The 25,048-nt window shown below is 42.0% G+C and overlaps 1 protein-coding gene across 1 annotated transcript; it reads left to right on the top strand.

Annotated features, from left to right (window-relative positions):
• The first annotated feature begins 269 nt into the window (after window positions 1-269).
• Fam98b (family with sequence similarity 98 member B) lies at window positions 270-24,816 on the top strand. The gene is made up of 8 exons (XM_038330475.1): window positions 270-384; window positions 8,324-8,469; window positions 9,517-9,651; window positions 10,880-11,058; window positions 13,364-13,444; window positions 14,407-14,523; window positions 20,428-20,595; window positions 23,911-24,816. The coding sequence occupies exons 1-8, from the start codon at window positions 314-316 to the stop codon at window positions 24,283-24,285; spliced, it is 1,272 nt and encodes a 423-aa protein (XP_038186403.1). The 5' UTR covers window positions 270-313; the 3' UTR covers window positions 24,286-24,816.
• Window positions 24,817-25,048: the final 232 nt, after the last annotated feature.

Below are 25,048 nucleotides of genomic sequence, written 5' to 3'. Positions count from 1 at the left end.
ACCCTGTCTCAAAAAACAAAAACCAACCAACCAAACAAAAAGATTGACTTTAACACGAGGTTAAGATCTAACACAAAGATGCCTTTTCAATATGAACATTTATTTTCCATTAAATATGAATGTTTTCCATTTTTTTAAATGTCTATTGTTACAAATACGGTTTTTAGGACGCACCAAGCATAGATTGTTTCCAGGTCTGGATCCCACGTGCTCCTCCACGGTCGCCATGGCTACCTGCCCCGGAACCTTGGCGTGATGACGCTGGTTTCCGGCGGGATTTTTAGAGTGACGAACAGTTTTGGGCTAAGCGACCATGAGAGGGCCAGAGCTGGGGCCCGAAACTAGCATGGAGGGGGACGTACTGGACACCCTGGAGGCCCTGGGGTGAGTGCTCTCGCGGACCGCTTCCCGGGGAGGTACGCCGGCCCCGCGCGTGGCCGCTGCGGCTCCGGCGCGCGCGCCTCCCGGACCCGGCCGGCGGTGTACGGGGCGGTGCACAGGCCTCTGCGCTCCAGCTCACCGGGACCCGGGGAACGGGGCGGGACCGAGCGGCCGCGGCGGGAGCAGGCCAGGCTGGCGCGGGGCAGGGTCCTGCTGTCCTTTGCATCGCGATCTCCCCGCAGCTGGCTGTCCCCGGGCCTCGGGGGCCTGCTGTGTGGACGGAGAAGCCGCGCGCGCCGCTCCGCACCGCAGTCGCCTCTGGACCGTTGTTGTCGCACGCACGCCACTCAGGCTTTGACTTCCTCCGGGCTCAGGAGGAACTCTCTCCAGCTTTTTAGATCGGAGACTCTCTTAGTTGAGAGCAAGCCTCTACGTTTAACCTTCTCCGCTCTTTAATGCACGTTTGAGTGGTAGGCAGGGAGAAATGACAGTTTTCAGAGTGTATTAGCTGTAAAGGATCTACTGTCCGTTGCAATTTATAATTCTGGGCGCTAGGTGCTATGAGGAGGACCCCAGGGGTGGCGGCAGCGATGGGACGATCTGGACACGCAGTTCTTACTCCCTCCCATCGTGGTTTCCTTCACAGCCCTGCTCCTTTTCCATCTTTGTCTGATGAACTTCACCCAGCTCCCAGAGAACAGGTGCTGTGCCAGCTCTCTTCACTGAGGGATTCCTAGCAACATACTAGAGAGGGGTCTGTCGCAGGGAACAGTGACTGATGGGGTAAATGAGTGAGGAACAAGTTCAAAGGGGACGAAAGTGCAAGCGAAGGGCCAAACGACTGAGGGTTGATAACCTCACATTGGCGCCTTCTGCACAATCGTGTCTGCCTCCTTGCGTGCAGCTTCTTTTTATGGTAACTGTGTTCCTAAAGAAGCTTGGAACCTTCTCTCTGTGCCCCCTTGCTTTTGTTCCCTCAAACGTCTTTGCTCCTCTAGCGACTCCTACTTTTATTGCCCTCAGGTCATGCGTACTTTGCTGTTACCCAGCCCAACGGAACCTTGCATTTATTTGATCTTGAATAAAATGTTTTTTTTTTTAAATGAAATAACAGAGCCAGGGATTATTTCAGGACCATTTGTACTTCTGTGACATTCTCTTCTTACCTCACCGGGGATGTAATTATTGGTTACTAAGTTAAAGTAGCCAGAAGTGTTTAGGCTCCAGTTTGGCTCCCAAGTCAGACTTTTGAAATTTTTGGGCTCTTGTAAATCATTTATGAAATGGGAAGACAATGGTTTTTATCCTTCTTTGATTCGTTAAAGTTGTTCCTACTATAGCTGTTGCGAGAGTGAGATTTGCTGAAATGCTGATATTTACTGAGGAATATTTATTTGTTTACGTTCAATATGAGAAGTACAAAAGCTTGCACACTTTAGAATTGGCTTTTCCTGGAATAGCTAGTGTGGTGACATTTTGTTTGTGATTTAACAAATAAAGCCTGCCTGAAAATCAGAGTACGGAGCTAAGCCATACTAGTTAACCATAGAGGCCAGGCAATGGTGGCACATACCTTTAATCTCAGCGCTCGGGAGCCACGGGCAGATGGATCTCTATGAGTTCAAGGATGCCCTGGGCTACACGAGATTGACTCAGTCTAAAAGAGAAACAGAGCCAAGCAATGGTGGCTCACATCTTTAATCCCGGTACTTGGGAGCCACACACCTTTAATCCCAGCACTGGAGACAAGGGGAATGTAAGATGGGAGGAGACAGGAGCTCAGAACATTCATTCTTGAGGATTTGTAGACACAAGATCTTGCCCCTTTTGGCTTGAGGGTTTCATAGAGGTAAGAACTAGTGGCTGGCCGATCTGCTTCTCTGATCTCTCAGCTTTCACCCCTAATATCTGACTCCGGGTTTTATTTTTAAGACCAATCAGAGTTTATGCTACAGGCCAAAGACAAGATTTTGAGGTTTGAAGACTCACTTTATGATGACAAAATGTGAAAAATGTTACTGATTGTATATGTTGTAACTGATCACTGATCTCCATGAAGATTGTGAAGGATGTATTTTCTATGATGATGAAACCATTTAGTTTATCAGTGAAAGTGCTTTAGGTTGTCAGGTAAAGTAAGAAGTTAATGGAATGTCTTAAACAGGACAACTCCTGAAAGGCCAGTGTAGAGCTGCAGCGGTTACTAAGGAAACAGTTAGGAATCAGTTTGCTCTTCTGTGAACTGAGTACCCTCAAGCAGATGATTTCATGCGTCTTTAGTTACAGTGGTTTGTGATTTTATGAACAGTGTGGCTCACTTAGTAGGTTTGGTTGTATACTGCAGCCATGCACATAGCTGACGAAAAGGTTCTGGTCTGGTGTACTGTACCTGCTCTCCACACCACCATCTTCAGAGGGGTATGATAATGTTGCAGATGTTACAGAGCTTCAGTCTGGGGTGAAACCACTGTTTATTTCAAACATTTATGGAGCGTGGCTGTGTCTCGGAGACTGTTCAGAGGAGCCAGCGGTGAGCAAAAGAGACAGGTGCTTGTCTTCATGGAATTCACAGTTAAGTGCAGGAACATGTGGTTGTCCATAGATACACTGTAATAAGTGCTTCAGAAAGCAGGGGGATATTACAGGAGGCTCATGAGTTCGTGCTAGATGCCTGAGGAAAGGACAGTGGAGTCAAAGTAGGAAGGATGAGTAGAAACTGACTCAGTGAGAGTAGCTGGGGAAGAAAGATGCTGTGTTCTGAACGTTAGAGTAGAAGACCTTCAGGAGGCGATGGGGCTGGAGGCAGAGTGTGAAGAGGACCAGGCCACGCAATACATACCTTTACAGCTATGTGGTTCGTTTTCTCCCTTATCTACTAATAGGACCTGCCAGGTAATTAGCTGTCTAACTCCAAAGTTCCTTTAATGGTTTGGGAAAGATGTGTTGCTTAGTGGTAGGGTGCATCGTAGTATAGAGGCAAGGGCATTACTGATGATCCTTAGTACCAAGGGTTCATTTCTTCAGCCAGATGCCCCGTGGAATCCCAGTCGAATGGGGAGGGAGCAGGAAGCACAGAGGGTGCAGAGGAACTAGTGGCGTGGAGGTGGCAGGAGGTCAAAGGACGGTTGTTGGTGAAAGATGAAAAAAGAAGCTGGGGAGATAGGAGGTGTGGTCAGGGAGGGACATGCCTGAATTCATGATTTGGGAAATATAATAGTTCTGGTGGTGGCGAAGTCCAGGGAGAGAGTGACAGATGCGGAGTGGAGAGGGAGGTTAGGGAGCTGAAGGCTTGGGTGTTAGGCAGGTCTTATTTAGGGGCTTTGGAGAGGCACAAGATACTAGTAAGAGTAGGGGTGGAGAAGAAAATTGACCACAGCGGTGTTAGATGCACAAGAGGCCTACAGCTGGGAGCCACAGGAGAAACCGTGGAGCTTTAGACAGCAGGAGGCAGTTGTGAGAGCAAGGACAAGCCCCGAGGAGCTGGGGGACCAGTAGGGTGGGTTAATGGCAGGAAAAAGGGCTTGTATCGCTTAGGCTGATTGGTGTTAATAAATAAGGGGGCTGGAAAGGTGGCTCAGTTTTCAGAGCACTGAGTGTTCTTTCAGAAGACCCAAGTTGATTCCCAGCACCCACATGGGGGCTCACAGCTATTTGTAACTACAGTCCAGGAGACCCGTGTCCTCTTCTGGCCTGTGACACCAGGCAATTTTCTACTGCACAGTCATGCAGGCAAAACACCACACACATAAAATAATAAAATTTAAAAAAAAAGAAAAAGAAATAGGCCCTGGGTGATGTCTATTTGAGGAAGGTCCACAGCACTCTAATGAACTAAAGCCTTGCTTCATTTATCTAATTTGAAGCTGTGTCAAACTAGCAACTATGGTGCCAGTGAGAGGCGATGGATTCAGGTACTGGGAGTGACAGTAGCACTTTCCCAATTAAATGAGAATGTGTGGATGCCAGCCCCAGTCAGCAGTAGAATTTCATTGAAACCAGAGTGGCAGAATACACCTCTCAAGTGCTTGCTGTCACTTCTCATAGAGTTTTGGCGACAGTAGGAAAGTACCTGGGGCTCGCTGCTACAGAGGGGCGGTGTCCATCAGAGACTAGGAAAGCAGTTTCTAGACTGCACCCAGCACTGCTGTCTTGGATTGGATCTCGACCGGATGCTCAGGAAGCTGTTATAGTCAGAAACACTATTTCTTACCCAACTTATTATTACCCCACAGAATAGTTTTAGATACTGCTGCTGTATAAATAATTAAAAGGAGACATTTCTGGAAGGTTCAGTCTGAGTTAGGACCACGGGCAGTAGAGGTTAGCCAGCTGCCATGATTGTGACCATCCCAAGTGAGTTCCCACTTTGCTCAGTGGGATCATGAGCCAACAGTAGTACTCACTGTGGGGTGGGGTGCACACTTGGCGCTGGCCTAGCATGCTCTGAGCACTTTACAGAAGTAGTCGCTGTTCCGGCTCATTCCTAATCCACATTCAGGTTTGCTAGATTGTTTTCTCTGTTTTTACCTCTGTTTTGAGCTAAGATGTTGAAGATTGTGGGTTTTTCCTTTTCCTAAAGTCAGTATTTTTGGTGACTTGATCAGCTTTTTTTGAATCTTATAATTGGGATTTCAATGAAATGACTTATAACCACCTATGTATAACCTAGATAAGTGCTTTATTGTAGAAATGAACACAAGTGGGGAAATGAATGTTTACTCTTCTTTTTCTCATGACAGGGTTTCTTTGTATAACAGCCCTAGCTGGCTGGAACTAATTTTGTAGACCAGGCTGGCCTCGAACTCACAGAGATCCTTCTGTGTCTGCCTCCACCTCCCCAGTGCTGGGATTAAAGGCTTGCGCCACCACCGCTTGGCTGGAGGGACATGTAGCCTTGTCCTGGCTGCTGAGTTAGGCTTTTTTAAAAATTAATTTATTTATCTAGTTACAGGTATTGACAGGGAGAGGTTCAAGAGTTTATGTAGAGTGTTTGGAGTCACATCTGGGGTTAAATCTAAAAGTCATCCCTTATCTGTTGGCATTAGAGAATCAGAGTAATACGAACTTCAAAGCGTTTCTAAAGGAGTAAATGATTTATAAATATGCATGTCTGTCCCTGTGCCTGACTTGCTATTTAAATCTCATTAAGGCTTAATTTTTTTTATCTGCAAAATGTAGATTTGGAAATATTCTTCATGAAATACAACTCATTTTTGGCTCAGTAGGTGGTAAAAATACAAAAGTTTGTCGACTTAGGTGACTTATAGGGGAATGAATATTATTGATACCATGATGGTAAAACTACAGTAGAGAAAACTTATGATTTACTATCAGTAAGTGTTGGATTTGTATACCTACTTTACATAATAAATTCTCTGTAGAAAAGGGTCACAAAGGAAAAGTTTAAGCTCTCTCTGCAGCTGATTTGTCTGCAGTAAGCCTGTGTGTAAGTGAGGCCCCATAGCAGGGAGCAGCTATCTTTCATCTCAAGGGAAAAAGTATGTGGATTTTTATGTTTAAAATGATTGCAGCCCAGCCCCCAAATTAATAAACTTGGTTATCTATGGAATGAGAATTGAGTAGAGATTAGATTCAAATGGCAAACTGGAAACGTGGTGGCTCACACCTGCAGTTCCAGCACTCGGGAGGCAGGGATTGGTAGGAGGATTAAGAGTTGATCATCCTGGACTTCAGTGAGTTCAAGGCCAGCCTGACCTATAATCCGAGGTCCTGTTTAAAATAGACAAAACATGGTAAGCTAGATTTGTGCTGATGAACCTCATTTTGTAAGTTAGACTTCAAAAGTATATATTCTGTATAATTATACAGCAAGATCATAAGTAAAAGTGAAATGAAAACAAAAATTTCTAAAAGTTAAAAAGCAAAACAAGCTGTATTTATCAAATAATTGATTAGATGAATTGTCTGGGAATGAACTCATATTGTATTCTGAATTAAAGATGCCTCCCTGGTAGAGAAGTGTCTGACTGGATTGTCAGGAAAGTAGGGAACTATTTACAAATCCTGGGGATGAGTCAAAAGATGCACTGGCCCTGTGACTGCACACCTACTACCCAGAGAGAGCAGTTTCAATCTCAGAGTGAAAGCTGAGTGGGCTCTGCTACATCGAGTGCTAAAATCTGAGAGTGTATGATGCCTGAGAAAACCTTAGTTGTAGAAAGAGTAAGAACAGAAAATTGGTATCTAATACAGTTGAGGTGATATATAAAGTATTTTGAAAATTTAGTGTCTTGACTAATACAACTTGTAGAAATACTTTCAATGATAAAACTATGAAATAAATAATATAGGTTAAGATCTCATAGGTCCTTTTTGACTTTACTTCGTAAACTAGATATTTGCATTTATGCTACTTTCACTATAGTTTTTACAATTGGGACGATACAAGGCTATTAAGACTGTTTGGTATTGTGTTATTTGTACTATTTAAATTTTCTAGAAAAATGTGAAAAGGCCAGATACTAGTTACATAGAGTAAGAATAATCAGTAAATTGTACAGCTGTTCCACTCTTCCCTGAGAGCAGCTACGATCACACATCAACATAGTTAATGTCTATATTCTGAAAAAATAATGTATAAAAACAAGCAGCAGGGCTTGGCAGAGAGCACTAGAGGCCCCCCCCCCCACCCCAGCAAGTTAGAGAGTAAAAAAAAAAAAAAAAAAAGAGTTGAAAAGTAAATAAGAAAAATTAAGAGTTCCTTTTGCCCTTCCCTCTCCTTCCTCCAGCCCCGGCCATAGCCCACAACCCTCACATTGATAGCCTCTTTTTCTTTATTATTGTTGTACTATGTTAGGGTTAGCCTATATTGTACTATCTCTCAATTTACACACTGATATATGAATACATCCTGCTGAGTCCATTTTTGTTTGTATATAGTTTCAGGGCTGACTATGTTGTATTAGATGGCCAATCAGGGTTTTGATCCCTGGGAGAGGCCAGTTCTCTCAATAGTCATTAGTAGACTGTAGTTCTTTGTCTAGGGTGGGGCCCCATGAGATTTTTCTTTCCCTTCCATGAGCATGCCTGCTGGTACTGTCTTTTATGTCTGATTTACACAGCCATTTCTAAGAGAAGCAGTCTGACACAGGGTTCCTTGTGTTCTGACTCTTGTGCTCTGTCTGCCCTTCCTGGTCGATGTTCCTGAGCCAGAGATGCTGGAGCTCTGCAGATGTATCCATCGGGGCTGGGCGCCCCACAGGCCATTGCTCGCTCTCGCTCTACATTGTGTCCAGGTGTGGTTTTCTGTAATGATCTGCATTTGCTGTAGAGGGAAGCTCCATTATCTGGGAATGAGGGCAGGACTTAGAATGTAGTTACGGAATTGTGCTTGTCTAGCAGAGTGCTGGAGACTCTCTCTAAGACTGTTTCCGACAGGCCCCAGCTGGCTAGGTGTTGAGCAGGCCGTAAGTTCACTTAGACAGCTGCTGGTTTGTACCTTATGGATGTCTTGTCATGCTGGTCACTATTGGGGTTCACAGATGTCACCACAGGGTAGGACTGTTGATGGTTTCTGTCCCTTGGCAGCCTGTACAGTACTATGTGGTACCATGGGAGCTAGTGTAGGAAGGAGGCTTTGGGTTAGACTCAGCTCAGATAATCCAAGTCCTATGTCCTCAGTGTGCCTTCAGCAGTAGGGGCTTACTTTGAACCTCTGAGAGGTATCCAAAGGCAATAGCCACAGCCTATATTGTTTGGGGAGTCATCTGGCCTCCCCTGGGGCTACAGATCTTAACAGAGTGTTCTCAATAGAAGAAATAAAAATGGTGAGGACATACCCCCCAAAAAATGTTCATCATCCTTAGCAGTTAGGGAAGTGAAAATTAAAACAGCTTTGAAACTTCCTCTCACACTCATTGGAATGGCTAATATCAAAACAACTTTTCTATATTTTTATAAATTGTTGTTTCTTCCTTTCTAGGTATAAGGGTCCATTGTTAGAGGAACAGGCGCTCTCCAAGGCAGCAGAGGGTGGACTGTCTTCACCTGAATTTTCAGAGCTCTGCGTTTGGTTAGGCTCACAAATAAAGTCCTTATGCAACCTGGAAGAAAGCATCACTTCCGCCGGTATTGCTGCCCTGCTCTGCCCACCCTTCCACTTACTAGGGACGCCAGTGGACAGTGCTCAGACTGTAGTTTTATCAGTAGTGCGACCACTGTATAAGGAACAACCGTTATATGATGAGCCTCAGTACTGGTTATTAAAAAGTCTAAATTAAATTTTATAGTAAACCGTAAGCCTTCACTGCCAATCTGGGAAAGGCAGTGTGAACTGGCTGTTATAAAAACTGAAACTCTTGACTATGACTCATTTTGAATTAAGTTTTAAAAATATGTATACTCCTCAATTTAAATATTATTCTCAAGTCTTTATCTTAGGACATGGATTCACATGGAAATATTGTGATTATAAACCTCTTAGTACCTTAGACTGTTCTTTTAACTCTTTGGCATCTGATGCTGGAGTCTTCCTGACAGGTCTGGTAGAATTTCAGATAGTCTGATAAAGTGAAAAATGAGGAATTATTGGGTATTCCCTGAAGAGGAAAAAGTGGCATTCTTTTCCAAAGCTGTTTTTCCCCTAATTAATTACTTTCTTTGTCATACATGATAGAATTCATTTGAGACGAAATAAAATATCTACATTTAAAGCATGATGCAGGTTCCTCATGATTATATTAAAGACAGCAGAGAAGCTAAATTCCACGATTACATTCATTATCTGAATGTGGAGAAGCAGTGGAGTTGGACAACGTCCCTGACGCCAGTTCATGACTATTGCACTGATAGTGCTTCTGAATATTCTGGTTGCTAATATTCAAAATGTCCAGCTTATCTGATTTTATAGAGACTCCATTTGGAGAGACTTACATGAGATTTAAATGTAGAAATATTTCTAATCCTGTGATCATGTCCTTCATGTTCTTAAGCTTAGATGTCGCTTTCTGTGTGTAGACATTGTGTGCTTGCTTTCAGTCAAGCCTTGTGGTTGCCTATCTAAAGATGAAAGTGAAAACCTGGAACTGGATGTAAAGTGGAAGTCAACTGTGATGCATTTTACAGTGGTGGATTATGTGGTAGGCACTCAATGAATACCTGTGACTTCTTTTAAAGGGAGAGACGACCTAGAGAGCTTCCAGCTTGAGATAAGTGGGTTTTTAAAAGAGATGGCCTGTCCGTACTCGGTACTCATATCAGGAGATATTAAAGACCGCCTCACGAAGAAGGATGACTGCCTGAAACTTCTGTGTAAGTTGTCTTTCCTCGGACGTTTGAATGCGTGTGTTCAGTGTACTCTTGTTATTTTCAGATCAGAATTTATACTCTTCGATTATTGAGACATTGGACACCTTACATACTGAAGAGGCTTTTGCGTTTGACTGAAAGTATTGCACCGTCTTAAACAGTCTTACACAGACAGCTTAAACTCTACTAGCATATATTAATACTCACACTATAGTCAGTAAATCCCCTTGTTTGTGCTTTCTGCTGTATTTTAGCAAGAGTTCCTTTACCTGACTCATCTCTGATGGCTTATGATGAAATGGCTAACTTCATCATCTCTGACATCTGACTTAATTTTTTTTTTTTTTTTTTTTGGTTTTTCGAGACAGGGTTTCCCTGTAGTTTCTAGAGCCTGTCCTGGAACTAGGTCTTGTAGACCAGGCTGGCCTCGAACTCGATGTTAGGCTATTCTACAGATCACTGTATTTTCTTTGTAGTGATACACAGTGATTGACTGTTTAGGAATATTTATTGATCACCTTCTCTTAAACCAGGAACAACTCTAGGAATACATCACAGAAAATCAGATAAAATATAGTTTGTGCCTTCAGGGTTCTTGAGTGATGTTTGGGAGGTTTGGTAAAAACTCAGACAGATATTGGGGTTCAGTCTTAAGACCAGAAAAGCAAAGCAGCCAGCCACTAGCTCTTTCCCTTGACCTCAGTCTGAAAATGGTGATCCTGCCTCCAGGAAACCTCAGAAAGAGACTGACTGAGAGCTGTCTCATCTGGTTTTATAATCCTCTCTAGGGCTGGGATTAAAGGCATACACCATTAGTTGCCGGTTTCTATGGCAACTAATATGGCTACTGGGATTAAAGCTGTGTGTTACCACTGCTGGTCTGTAAGGCTGACCAGTGGGGCTCTTTTACTCTCTGATCTTCAGGCAAGCTTTATTAAAATATAAATGAAATATCACTGCATATATTAATCTGTATTCCTACAGCTGCTTTAAAGGCCCTCGTAGAGCCATATTTTATTGAACTTTGTACTATTTTTGGAATTCAGTGAACAATGGCTATTTATCATTGAAGTTTGAGGTGTCCTATAGCTACTGTTCTCATTGGTTCTTTGTAAGTTAGTTTTGATTTTGATATTGTTATTACTTGTTTACATAAATTAGTTCAACAGTTTCTTTTTTCAAGGAATTCTCATGCGTGTATTAATGTTATTTTTCTGATTTTTTGTTACAGTGTTTTTAAGTACAGAACTTCAAGCTTTACAGATATTACAAAAGAAGAAACATAAAAATTCTCAGTTAGATAAAAACAGTGAAATTTGCCAGGAAGTTCAAGCTGTGTGTGATGCCCTTGGGGTCCCCAGGTCAGACACTTCTGACATTCCACTCCTTCTGAGCCAAGTGGAGTCAAAGGTATTCTAGATGTATAAATACACATATACATAAACATTCAAGATCTGACTAAATTCTAACATGTCAGTGCTGTGTTCTAATAGTGATATAAATTATCAATTTTTAGAGAAACTTATATTTGTTGTAGAGCCCTGGCCTACCATATGGAAAGTCTTGGATGCCTTCCCCAGCACCAAAACAAAAATACTTCCCCCAAAGTTTTATGTGTAAACTTAAGTTTCTGACTTATATTTAATATACATATAATTTAATTTGTAATTAATATTTAAGAATCATATCTTGATGAGTGAGTCCTAAGACTATGCCAGAGTTTTCTATGACAAAAATTGCTTTTCAAATTCAAGGATTGCTGTCCTAACTAGGTCTGTAATACAGTGTAATAGAAAAAGTGGTTATTTTGCAAGGTGAAGGACACTCACCTCCCCACACCCCATGGGATACTGCACTCTGCTTTCTTTGCCAGTGAGCAAACATACTCTCTTGATTGTTTAGTAAATGTGTATGGTGTAGCAAATGAATAAATAAGCACAGATAGGGTAGTTATAAGGAACTTGAACCTCCTACATATTCCCTTATTGTGCCATCTGGGCTGTTTACCTAAAGCAGCTTCCTGTGCCATTCAGTTCCTATCAGAAGAAAAAATTCTGTAGTTTATTTTTTCTACACATGCTCGTACAAGATACTGAGCTGCTGCTCTTGGCTCAGTCTATAACAAGTTTTTTTGTTTTTTGGTTTTTTTTTGGTTTTTCGAGATAGGGTTTCCCTGTAGTTTCTAGAGCCTGTCCTGGAGCTAGCTCTTGTAGACCAGGCTGGCCTCGAACTCAGAGATCCGCCTGCCTCTGCCTCCAGAGTGCTGGGATTAAAGGCGTGCGCCACCACCGCCCGGCCTATAACAAGTTTTTTAAGTCTCGTTGCATTTTGGAAATTTAGAAATTACAAATGTATGTACATTTAGTGTCCTCTTGAGTGAGAGGTGACAGCTGACCCCTCTTTGTTAAGATATGTGAAGTAACCCTACAGATAGTTATGGTGTTTGGGAAACTTACAGAAACAGCATGTTTTAAGAAAATAAATGAATTTAGGGATGATGCCGCATCCTGTACTTTAACTGTGGTCAGTGGAGGGATAGATTGCTCTGAAGATGAGAAAGTTTACAATTTGGGACAGTGCCGCACAGCCTCGCTCTAAGCTGATGTTTAAGTGTAACCCTCAAGATCCAATCTGCATATCAAAATCTACCCATATTAAATGTATAGAGTAATGAATTTTAGTCAATTTTTATGTTGTATAGCCATTATTACAATTATTGACTAACTTTAGAACATTCTTAACACCAAAACCCTTGTTTCTGTGTACAGTCATTTCTTGTTATCATCCCAGCTTTCAAGACGATTTTGAATTTTTTCTTTGAATTTGTTCTGTATTCGTTTACTTTGTCTTCCCTGCATGCATGTGTATGTACCATGTGCTTGCCTGTTGGAGCCCGTGGACTTGGGATTACAGATGGCTGTGAGCCACAATACGGTTGCTGGAAACAGCCCAGGTCCTCTGAAAGAGCACTGAGTGCTCTCAATTATTGAGCCATCTCTCCAGCTTGGTTTTGAACTCTTAAAGAAACATTACTGCTTCTGATTATTTGCTATGGTTGTTATATAATAGGACACCAAACCACTCTCTAGTTTGGAGGGTGAACCCAACTTAGAATGTTACTCTGCAGTCAGTTTCTTCAGGCAAAATTCCTATTATTGGAATGACCTGTGATGATACTAAAGAAAAAGCAGTTGTCTAATATCCTGTTTTCAGAATAAAAATGATATCCTCAATCAGTAGCTTTGTAAAAGTAGTTAAAGTGTTTGTGTCAGGCTTGTAATAGGGAAGTTTATCCCATGTTGTCTTGTGGAGCAGTGAAGTGTCAGGCTAAGCAGAACTTCCAGTGTTTATTTGAGAAAAATTGATGAACTTGTTAAATGTCCTCGTTCTCTCTTGAGAGTGGACCAGGAAGTAAAGAGTGCCATCTTGAGAGGACACTGCACAGTGATTGCCCACACACCATTTTAACACTGGACCTCTGTACACTTCCTTACTCTGACAAGAGTGCTCTGTGGTTTGAATGAATGTAGCCGGCTCTTTTTGTGCACCAGGGACTTGGCACTGCCATGACCCGCTTTCCTGCTGGGTGAAGGTGTGTTTTAGTGGTATCACTTTAGCATGGTTATTATTTGCTGTTGAAAACAGCACATCAAATAAGATGGTTTCAAATGATTCTGTATGAATATTTTTTGTAATCTTTTATATTTGCTTTCAGGTGAAGGATATTCTCTCGAAAGTCCAGAAAAACCATGTGGGAAAACCACTGCTAAAGGTTGATTTAAGTTCAGAACAGGCAGTAAGTGTTCCCTTTACTAATTATATAACTAAATTAAAGCAGAACTGTACCAGCTCTGTAGACCAGGCTGACCTTGAACTCACAGAGATCTACCTGCCTCCCAAATGCTGAGATTAAAGGCGTGTGCCACCATAGCCTGGTTTGTTTTTAAACATTTTTGTTACTTAAAGGAAATACTCGAGGCAGGCTACCCCGAGACTTAGCCCACAGCTTAAAAGACTCAAAGTCTGCAAGGTGCCAGCTCTGGCAAGGACCACCTTTGGCTCTGTCACTTCCTGATGGATGGCAAGGCTGATGTGTGTGCATGAAGAAGATACCAGATGAAAAGTCACAAGGCTCGCATCCCAGAGTCCTTTTCAGGGTCATATCTTCGGTGGACCTAAAACTTGTCCCTGAGCCCCATTTCACACAGGCTGTCTGTACCCTTCCTCTTCCTTCTCAACCCCTGCCCCTCGCAGACCAGCCCTCCAACACAGGAACCTTTGAGGGACAAGCAGCGTCCAGTCCATTCATTGCACTGCTGTCCTTTTGTAAATGGACATCTAGGGTTTTGGAGAATTAGATCACAGATAATCAAACACTTTACTTGAGTTATTAATTTCAGATATCTACTAGGAAGAATGTTTTTAGTGGCAATATATTAGCAGAGCTGTGATTTGAAAAGGGTAGTTTGTGAGGCCAGCAAGACAGGACAGTTATTGTCCTATTATTTCCTTAATATGCGCTGCTTAGCAAGCTGATGTCTGGCTTAAATACATATATCTAATGAAAGATAAGCTTCTTTACTAGCTTATGAACACCATAAATGTTTTATCATTAAATGTTATTTAAATATTTTCCGTAGTTTCACAGGATTATAAAATGATCATTAAGTATAGTATTAAAGTACAGTAATTTTCAAATTTCCTCTCTGAGCAGAATCAAAGAGTCTGATCTTGTGGTTTCATCCCCAAATCCTCTAGGAAAAATTGGAAAGGATTAATGATGCTCTTTGCTGTGAATACGAGTGCCGCCGGCGGATGTTGATGAAGCGATTGGATGTGACCGTGCAGTCCTTTGGGTGGTCGGATAGAGCGAAGGTGAGGCTGCTTCCCCCCTGGCTTCCTGTAGGTGGCAGTGTGGGGCAGCTCCTGCTTTTCTCTCTCTCTCTCTCTTTCTCCCCCCCCCCCCCCCCCTCTGCTTTAATTCTGGGCCACATGTCAGCTAACCACTGCTCTTACAATGATTATAGGCTCTTCCAGGTTTATGTTTGCTGATGACTGTGTTCCCTGATTTTCATCTTTGTTTTTAACTCGCATGGTTTGATTTATGTTAGTGTAAAATGAGTATTTCTTTGAGCTGACTGAGGTAGAGACAGTGAGTAACTAATGAGGAAACAGAGTAGAAGCAGAAGCAGGTTTAGGTGGCACTGAAGCTGGAATAGGTTTCTTGAGTTTCTTAGGCTGGGTGATTGTGACATGTCTTCTCATTGAAGAGAACTGCAGGATGAAGCTATTCCAACTAGAAGCTTTCCAGATAGCCTGGTTCCTTGAATCTTTACCTGGTGTCAGTCTGGGGTCTCTCTGTTCCTCTCCCAATCATTAGAACTTTCCAGAAAGTAAATAGGGCCACTATAGGACCTTCCCTCTTTGAAGGACTGCTTTCCTGAGCTCTGTGATGTCCACTATATGGCAGCCAATGGTTGCCACTGTTTGTCTGGCAGTTGTTAGTCGACACCCTTCAGAGAGTGAATCTGGCATCTGTTCCTCACTTTGACCACAAGTGGAGTTCCGGCATTACATCGTGACTGTTATTTGGAGCAGCTGAAGCTCTCCCTGTGCTGTGTCACTTGGCATCATACGCTGCTATGTTTGATGTTCCTCCAGGTTCATATTCTAGAAGCTTGGTTCCCACCATGCTGGTGGCCAGTGGAGTCTCGAGGAAGATAGGCTTCTGCCCTCATGAGTGGTCTAATCCTGGTCTTGAGCTCTGGTCTCACAGGAATGACCTAGCGGACTGTTTAAAGTGCAGCTGTCACGAACTTGACCCCTCAACACAGTCTTTTCTCTTTCCACATCTTCCCTCCATTTCACTAGTTCTCCTCTGACCTTAGTATTCCTTGCCTTCTGCAGGACTTGGGATTGCCTCTGGTTGCCCTTCAGGAGCCTTGTACCATTAGGTCACTGATCTACTGCCCTTCAGATGTTTTTCTGTGAGAGGACTGCCTTCCCAGCACCCCAGAGGTGCCGAGAAGTTGTGTTCTCATTGCCAGTTATCACTAGGAGTTTAAACTTTTCCTGTATTTCTTATATGACCCACTGCTAATTTAAAAATGTATTGCTTAGTCTCCAGATCTTTTTGTAGTTTTTCTTGATGATTTCTAATTTTATTACACCATCTTCTAATCAGACATAAGGGATTATCTCTCTCTCACTTGATTCTGTTTTGTATTTGCAGAGATTTGTATTTGTGTCCTATGAGAGGATTGATTTTAGAAAAAGTTCTATCTGATGCTAAAGAAAAATATTTCTTCTCTGTTAGGTGGAATATTCTGTATACATCTGTTATTCCTAGTTGATCGGTACTGAATTTTAAATCTGAATTTCTTTACTTGCTTCCAGTTTAGAAGATCCATCTAAATACAAGAGTGTAGTATTGAAACCACCCTCCTCTAATATTGTGTCAGGACTTAGATGGCCTTTTATGCCTTTTAGTGTTTGTATAAAATTAGGGGCTCTAATAGATCCAGTGTATAAATGTTTACAATTACTGTATCTTCTTGATAAGTTGTCATCTTTATTAATATGTAATGCCCCTTTTTATGTCTTCTAATTAGTTTTGGTTTGTATTGTGTAATATTGTTTACACTGTAAAGATGTGTCTCTGCCCAAGGCACCTTCTGATTGGTTTAATAAAGAACTAAATGGCCAATAGCTAGGCGGGAGAGAATAGGTGGAACTTCCAGAAGAGAGAGGACTCTGGGAAAAAGAGAGGTAGGGATGCCAGCGAGACTCTGAAGGAGTTGGACATATATTATAGAACAGAGGTAACCGTGCCACATGGCAGAATGTAAACTAATAGAGGCAGATTAATAAGTTATAACAGCTGGTTGGAAAAAAGCCTGAGCTCAGGCCGAGCTTTCATAAGTCTGTGTCATTGTTTGCTGGCCGGTGGTCCTGGTGAGAAAGCACGACGACAGGTCTGAAGTTGACTTGCTCTGCTATAAGGATAACTATGCCTGCTTGTTTACAGTTTCCATTTGCTTGGTGATTTGTTTTCCACTTTTTTATCTCTGCTACCTAAGTGTTAGTTGCAGATAATAGATAGCTGGTTCTTTTAATCTAGTTTGTTAGTCTATCTCTTTTTAGTGAATGGTGAATTGAGGCCATTTACATTTTAGGTTATTATAGACAGGGCTTACTATTTCCTATGCATTTTCTTGGTGATGTTCTGTTTTGCTGAATTATTGGTATTTCTTTTCCTTCTCTGTGTTAGTTTCAAGGGTTTGCTGAGTTGCTGTGTTGGATATGGTTGTTTCTTTCCCAGCTCGGGTTTGCTTATCTGAACTTCCCATGGAGTATCCACTTTCATGTATTCATGTTAAGGAGACAGGCGGATGGCCTCCTTCCCTCCCTCCCTCTCTCCCTCCCTTCCTCCTTCTCTCCCTCCCTCCTTCCCTCCCTCCCTTCTATTAAGAATTTTCTACAATGCTGGATTGTTGTGAATTGCCTTGGAATATTCTTATTGTTCCACCAGTTTTGGAAGATGGCTTTGCTGGGTATAGCATTCTTGGTTCACAGTTGTTTACTTTCTGAGCTTGAAATAGTTAATTCCAAGCTCTTCTGACTTTTATGGTTGCTGATGCAAAGTCTGAAGTAATTCTGATATTTCTGCCTTTATGTGTGAGTTGATGTTTTCCTGTGCTCTTGGGGTTATTTCTCTACATTGTATTTGACATTCTGACTGTGACATGTCGGAGTTTCATCTCTGGTCATGTCTGGAACTTTCTGTACATCTTATGTTTGTATACTGTTTCTTTCTCTGAGTTTGGGGAGTTTTCTGCTGTAGCTTCAGTAAGTAGTCTGTTCCATGTCATTTTAACTCTCAGCTTCTCTCCAGGCTTTTTGGAAATTTCATTCATGTTCCTTAATATTTTCCTTCTTATATCTGTTTATGTTTTTATCTCAGCTTTGTCCTCTGTCCCTGAACCATGATCTGCTGTGTGGTCTTGTCTATTGATGCTTTCAGATGTGGCTTTTATTTGATTAACCATCCCCAAGTATCCGTCTCTTTCTTTTTCAGCATTTCAATCTCCTTACTTTGTTCATCTGTTTCTTTGAACCTTTATGACCATTAATTCTTTGAAAAGTCTGAATCATTTCTCAGATACTCCGCTATCTATCTGTAGCTTTGGATTACCTCATACGTGTGTTGGTTGGATGGAGATGGGCCATGGATGGTGGCTCTGTCATAGTCTTTGTGTTTCTATGCTGTATTATCCATCTGTTAGAATGGGCTTCCCCTTCCTCCAGTCCATTTGAATGTGTTATATTCCGTGATTCTTCCTAGAGCAGTGGTTCTCAACCTTCCTAATCTTGCGACCCTTTAATACAACAGCTCCTCATGCTGTGGTGACCCCTAGCCATAATTTTTTTTTGTTGCTACTTCATAACTGTAATTTTGCTGCTTTTGTGAATTGTAATGTAGATATCTGATATGCAGAATATCTGTTATGTGATCCCTGTGAAAGGCTTGTTCAACCCCCAAAGGGGTTGAGATCCATAGGTTGAGAACTGCTGTCCTAGATGGATGTCTCTGAGTTGTGAGTTCAGTTATGGGGACTGGTGAAGCTTGGTGCTGATTGTCAGATGGAAGCTCTGACATGATTTCCATTTTGGCTGGTCACCACAGGACCAAGGGTGGAGCTGCTCACTAAGTCTGGAGACAATCTCATGGAGTCATAACTTTGGTTGGCCCTTGGAGTCTATGAGCCCACCAGGGTCAGGATAGCAAATGTCAGACTACCGAAGTCTGTGTACTGTCTATGAGCTGTGGCCAGAGTCCAGGGCTTGAGTAAGCTCTGGAACCATGGAAGTATTGGCTTTCAGACCTGTGGGGAGCACTGCAGAAGTTAAACCACACAACCGCACTGACCTTAAAGACTGCTGGAGTCAAAGCTCAGACCCTGCTTGGGTCTTGAGGTTGTTGCAGCTGGGAACTTGGTCCCGTGGTGGTCCCGGGTCCTTCTGGAGTATCCTTCCCAGGTACTCTCTGAATCCACTGGAGCAGAAGGTCTGCACCTATGGAATTTTCTGGTTCATGGGAGCTAGAGACCTGGATGCACAGTGCTATCTGATCTTCAGGAAATGGAGGTCTGGGTGCATGGTGCTCTCTCTCGGGGTCTTTTTGAAGATTGTTTAGCTTTAATTTTATACCTCTTTCTATATTATTTAATATCAGCAATTTTTCTATATAATTTTTATAACTTTCATAATTTACTGTAAATTTTAGTGTACTATGGTAGGTTCCTAAAATGGTATTTGCTGTGTGAAAGGTTATTAGTTTTAATAATTAGAGCTTCTGTACACCGATGAATACTGTCTTGGCTCACATTATCTTCATACCGGAGGTGTCACCAGCTTTCTTGCTAACTTGATGGATAAAAAGATTACTAATTTGTTTCCTCTTATCAGGAAAGTTGTTTCCCATAGGCCCGTTAGTCATTTGAATTTCCTGTTTTCTATTTGTGTCTTGATGCTGCTTCCTGTGTCTTCTGGTTTCCTTTTGATTGAACTCTTTTGTTAAGAAAGTTCACCTATCACTTATAGATATCGCCTCGATTTTCTGATGATTCTGTTTTAGACCCTTTGACGTATGATACATGGAAACTTTAGTCTGTACAGTGTGATAGGTTTTAAAGTTTAAGATAAAACAGCTCTGCTCTCTGGGATGTCTTTTGGTGAACGTGTGCCTCCCCGCTGATGTCATCACCGATGTTCGCTGAGTATCCATCAGCACGTGCCACACCGTGGAAAATGAGCTTTCCTTTCTGCTCATTAATCTGTGATGCGTCTCGCGTTGTTTTTACATTCATTTATTTATGAGACTTTAGCCATTCTCTGTCTTGCTTCATCAATCTTTCTTTTCTTCAGAGTCTCGGTTAATCAGGTGGGGCAGTGGGTGTCGTGTGTGCTGTGCTCAGGGTGCTTTTCCTGCGCTAGCATGTGGTGCAACTGGGATTTCTCACTGTGTTTTAGGGACTGAAGTTCCCTTCCTCCTTTCCCCTCCTCCCCTCGTGGATCCATCTATCCTTCGTATTCCTGTAACTTAAGAAAGCTGCAGATGGAGTGATAGATGAACAGTTCTGGATTAAATAACTCCTAAGTTGAAAGCAGTGGAGCACATTTAATGAGAGTAATTGTTAGCTCTAAAAATGATACATTCAGCTGGGCGTGGTGGTCAGGCTTTTAATCCTGGCAGGACCACCAGGGCTACACAGAGAAACCCTGTCTTGAAAAAGAAAAAGATAAACTCATATTATATATTAGTATATGGTAGGACTCTTCTTTAAAAATACTTTGTCATTCTTCCATATTTAGGTTGTGGATTAACCTTAGATTTTTTTGTTTATTTTCTTGTCTTAAAACCATTTCCATTAGGACTACTGTTGCTCAAAATGTTTAAGTTAAACTGAAGGACACTGGCAACAGCCGCGTCCCCTCCAGACGTGTGCTAGTCCTCGCCATTTCTTCAAGTTTGGCCGTTGTTTCTATAAGATTTATTGCCTATTTTATAATATGTTAACATGAGTAGTATCATTTTGTTCTGTTTGTTTGTATTACTTTTTCTATTTATTTGACTTCATCCATTGCATTGAGTTTTGGGATGCTTTCTTCTCTATTTCCTTGCTTACATATTATGAATTCTCTTTCTAAAGATTATGATTGCTACTGCTTTTCATTCAGATTCACTTGTGCCGATTTCCCTCTCTCACCATCACGTAGGCAAAAACAGATAACATAGCAAGGATTTACCAGCCCAAGCGGTATGCTTTGTCGCCCAAGACAACAGTTACGTTGGCACATCTGCTTGCTGCCCGTGAAGATCTGTCCAAGATCATCAGGACAAGCAGTGGCATCAGTCGGGAGAAGACGGCATGTGCCATCAATAAGGTCAGTTTTCTTTCAGCTTTTGTAGTCGTGAAGTCAGTCAACGCTTTCTGAATCTGAGGAGTTGAGAGGCGCTTTTACAGTAGCTTTATCAAGTATTTGCTTTATCCATCTGACTAGTAAGAATCTTCAGGAGTTGTTACCACCACTTAGTAGATTTACTAATTAAAATCTCTTTAGCGTCTGTTTCAACTCTAATGACAGTGGTCTTCATGAAGTTGAAGATGTCTGTGATTTTGACTGTGTAATGGCAGAACACTCTAGACAAGTCCAAAATGTCACCGTCAGCATGAGTAGGAAGGTTTCTGTGTCTGGTAGAGCATCCAGACGCGATTTGACTAAAGAACAACAACTAAGTAATCATCAAAAGCAGTGGGACAGGTAGTTTGAGATAGGATTCTTTGCCAGAGGCATTTGGTTTGCTCTTCCCCTCCCCTCCTGTATGCTAGGCAAGTACTCGACCAAACCCACATCGCTGTCCCTCAGGATGGTTGTTTAAAGTTAGTCTTTTCCGTGTTTTTACTCTATAGTTTATTTGAGGGAGAGCTTGTGGGCTATTTTGGGGCAGCATCCCTATGAATTTGGCAGAAGTTATATGAGAATAATAGCTAAGAAAGGTTGGTGAAAATGTGTAGCACAGTAAAAACAAAAAAGTTTGGTGTTGTGTGTGTGCGCGCGCGTGTGCGCGTGCATGTGTATGATTTGGTAATTAGGACATTATTGCTGAGAGTTAAAGATTCTTGTATGTGGAAGTTTGTTGCATAGCATTATTATCATTATTATTATTAATAGTAGTATTAGGTTACTAATAGTAGTATTAGGTTTGTTGCATAGCGAGAATGCATTATTATCATCATCATTATTAATAGTAGTATTAGGTTACTATGTAACCCTGGCTGGCCTGGAACTCATGCAGACTAGGCTGACCTTGAACTCACGGAGACTGGCATGCTTCTGGCTTCCATGTACTGGGATGAAAAGCATATGCCACCATATCTGTGACATAACTTCTATGCATTTTAAAATAATTTTTAAATTTATAATATAATTATATCAACCCCTTACCTTTCCTCCCTCCCATGCACCACCTCCCTTCCACACTCCCCCTCTAGTGCTTAAACCTTTGGTTTTTTTTTTTCTCTCTCTCTTTTTCAAATTCATGTCATAGGTGACATTGCAGTCTAGCTGATTCTTTGTCTGCTTTGATTGAGAGGTGAATATTTTTGCCTTGTCTCCTGGAAACTGTTGGAGTTCCCTTGGCTATGCCAAGGCTCTGGCAGGGTGACACTTGCCATAGTTACCTCTAATCTTTCACTCTGCCATGAGCATGCAGCATAGTTTATGTCTGCTGACGGGTGGAGGCTTCAGCTCTTCCTAGTTTATCCTTCCAGGTGTTGCTAAAAGCTTGGCTAAGGGAATTGGTGTCTGTATGCACGCTGTCTTCCAGAATGGCTCAATAGTCCTCATTCAAAGTACTTGGAGAGAAATGCTTGTATTTTAAATGATGTTTAATAAAGATTTAGCTTAAAAATTTAATTAATTAACTAATTAATTAATGCTTTTTTTTTTTTTCGAGGCAGGGTTTCTCTGTAGCTTTGGAGCCTGTCCTGGAACTAGCTCTTGTAGACCAGACTGGCCTTGAATTCACAGAGATCCGCCTGCCTCTGCCTCCCAAGTGCTGGGATTAAAGGCATGCGCCACCGCTCCTTAACTTTAAATTAAAATTTTTTAAAAAATAGATTTAAATTACATATATAATATTTATTTGTTTGTTTAAATGATCTTAGGATGAGACCAGTGTTAAAACATAGAATTGTTTTGTGTATACCTTATATACATAGTTTGAGGATAATTTTGTGCCATATTTTTTGTGTGCTTGTGCTTCTCCTGTACAAACCAGGATGTCATTTGTAGAATTTTTTTCCTTGTGCCACCAAGTTGGTGCTTAAAACCCTTTTGAATTATGAAGCATTTCGTGTCTTGGATTTACAGTTAGGTTATCTATACTGTAATATTATAGTAGGTACATTACTGATATTAAATTTCCTCAAAGAAAGGAGTAGTTCAGGAGAATCCTTCCCTCTCTGTCATTTGTTATATGACACACTTTGTCTGGGGAGACTGTCCCCAGGTTCGGAGCCCCGACAGATCAAAGTGCAGATACCACCAATGTCCAACCAGTGAGTTTCACTGGGGTTACTTAAAGGAATATGGATGAGGGGTTTCTTGCAGTAGTAGAAATGCCTCAGACAGCTCCATCACCACAGCACACCCCAGCATGGGTGACAGCTCACAAAAACTGGGAACCTGGGGCACATTGCACACACAGCTTGCAGGCAGCTCAGCAGGTGGCACAGTGTGAGCCTCCCCTTCCAGCTCTTCCGCTGAGCTTCATTTCTTCGTGCAGTGCTGCTGGCCTCTGCTTCTTCCGGACAGTGGACAGCGGGTCTTGTCTCAGAATGGGCTTTGCAGCTCTGCTCCTCTGAGAGATGCTCAGCATTCTGTTCTGTTCACATGTTCCTGGGGAAGGAGGGACCTAGTGAATCTGGTCAGTTTTAGGGACTTCTTCTTTTTTTTTTTTTGAGACAGGGTTTCCCTGTAGTTTCTAGAGCCTGTCCTGGAACTAGCTCTTGTAGACCAGGCTGGCCTCGAACTCAGAGATCCGCCTGCCTCTGCCTCCCGAGTGCTGGGATTAAAGGCGTGCGCCACCACCGCCCGGCTTTTAGGGACTTCTTGAGGTTACTTTGAGTTGTTGGCTTCCTGTGTTAATGAGCTTCCTGCAGGATGGAATGTTTCCCTCAGAGGAAACTGCTATAGAACATAACTGGGACTGTTGTTCCATTCAAAGGGAGCTGTGTGCTGTGTAGTCTTTATACACTGATGAACGTGTCAGAGGAGTGCAGACTTAACGCCAGATCGACCCTGGTGGAAAGTCAGAGTTGTATAAATAAATGAATATAAAGTTGACTAATGTAGATTTTATGGTTTGTGTCTTAAAAACATTTTGCTAAAATAGTTCTTCATGTGACACCATGTTTGTCATAAATTTTGTTTAACAAATTTAACTGAGAAAAAATTAACAAGACTTTAACTGTAGGGAATACTGCTTTAATTTGTTTAAAAATACTACTGTACTCTGAGGAATATGTCAAACATCACACTTATATTTTCAGTATTAATTCATACACGTTCATCCCTTATATGTTCAAAGATTTGGCTTCTTTATTTAGAAATAATAACCTTAATATCCTCTGAAACCTTTATGTAAATTTAATGTTGAAAAACAGAAACCTAATGAGAACTCTTTTTTTCACACAGGTGCTTATGGGAAGGGTGCCTGACAGGGGAGGACGGCCGAATGAAATTGAACCACCACCCCCTGAAATGCCCCCTTGGCAGAAGAGACAAGAAGGCGGAGGGAGGGGTGGCTGGGGTGGTGGAGGTGGAGGGGGTGGAAGAGGAGGTGGTGGGGGTGGAAGAGGTGGATGGGGTGGGGGAGGAGGCTGGGGAGGAGGTGGGGGAGGGGGAGGAAACTGGGGAGGAGGGGGAGGAGGAGGCGGTGGGAGAGGGGGTTTCCAAGGCAGGGGAGATTATGGTGGGAGGGGAGATTATGGTGGAAGAGGGGGCTATGGTGGGAGAGGGGGCTATGGCGGGGGAGGTGGAGGAGGTGGTGGTGGGTACAGAAGATACTAAGACTGCGGCTGTTAGAGCCCTGCTTCCTACTAGATACCGTGTAGAGATAGTGTTCTGAGGAGCATACTTGAGTCACCTGAGGTAGAGCATGGTGGTGTCTGAGGATGGCGTTCTTGAATGTAGAAGCCATTTTACACTACCAGGTGAGCCTGCAACATGATGCTTTCTGTATTCTCTGTACTCAGCATGCTGTGTCTTTTTAAAAAGAGAAAAAAAAACCCAAAAACTATTTTTAAAAATTAAATATTTATTACCAGCAACTTGGAAAATGGAATGTATTTTATTGTCATGATTGATTTTAGACTGTAAACTGGTAATTTTGTTCAGGAGTGAAACACACAAATGACCCCACCTGTAACAGAAAGGAACCTAGACTCTTGTTTGTATTCCTGTGGATCTGTCCTATATTGTTAATTCTATTTTACAAAACAGAGAAAGTGTCTAATATTTGTGCTCAGTAGGCAGTTGTAATTTTTTTTAATAGATTGAAATTCCTCTGGTTAGGTTTTTATTAAATTTCTGTTAACTGAAGCCAAAGTCTTCTTTATTTCACTATGTATATGTGACTTATTTTCCAGCTGGATATGATACCTGTGTGGTTGGCAGAATAGCTAAGTTAAAGATTGTGAGAACCAAAGATGGTGGGCAACTACCATGAAACAGTGTTTTCTGGACATGGGTCAGTTACACATCTGAATTTGTAGAGTTATCTATGCAAGATGAAGCCAGACAAATCCCAGCATGGAGAGGGAGGTGGTTGTGA

This window comes from Arvicola amphibius, chromosome 5 (genome assembly GCF_903992535.2).
Source record: "Arvicola amphibius chromosome 5, mArvAmp1.2, whole genome shotgun sequence".
Classification (NCBI taxonomy): Eukaryota; Metazoa; Chordata; class Mammalia; order Rodentia; family Cricetidae; genus Arvicola; species Arvicola amphibius.
Note: the sequence above shows the minus strand (reverse complement) of the source record. Positions and strands in the feature narration are given on the sequence as shown.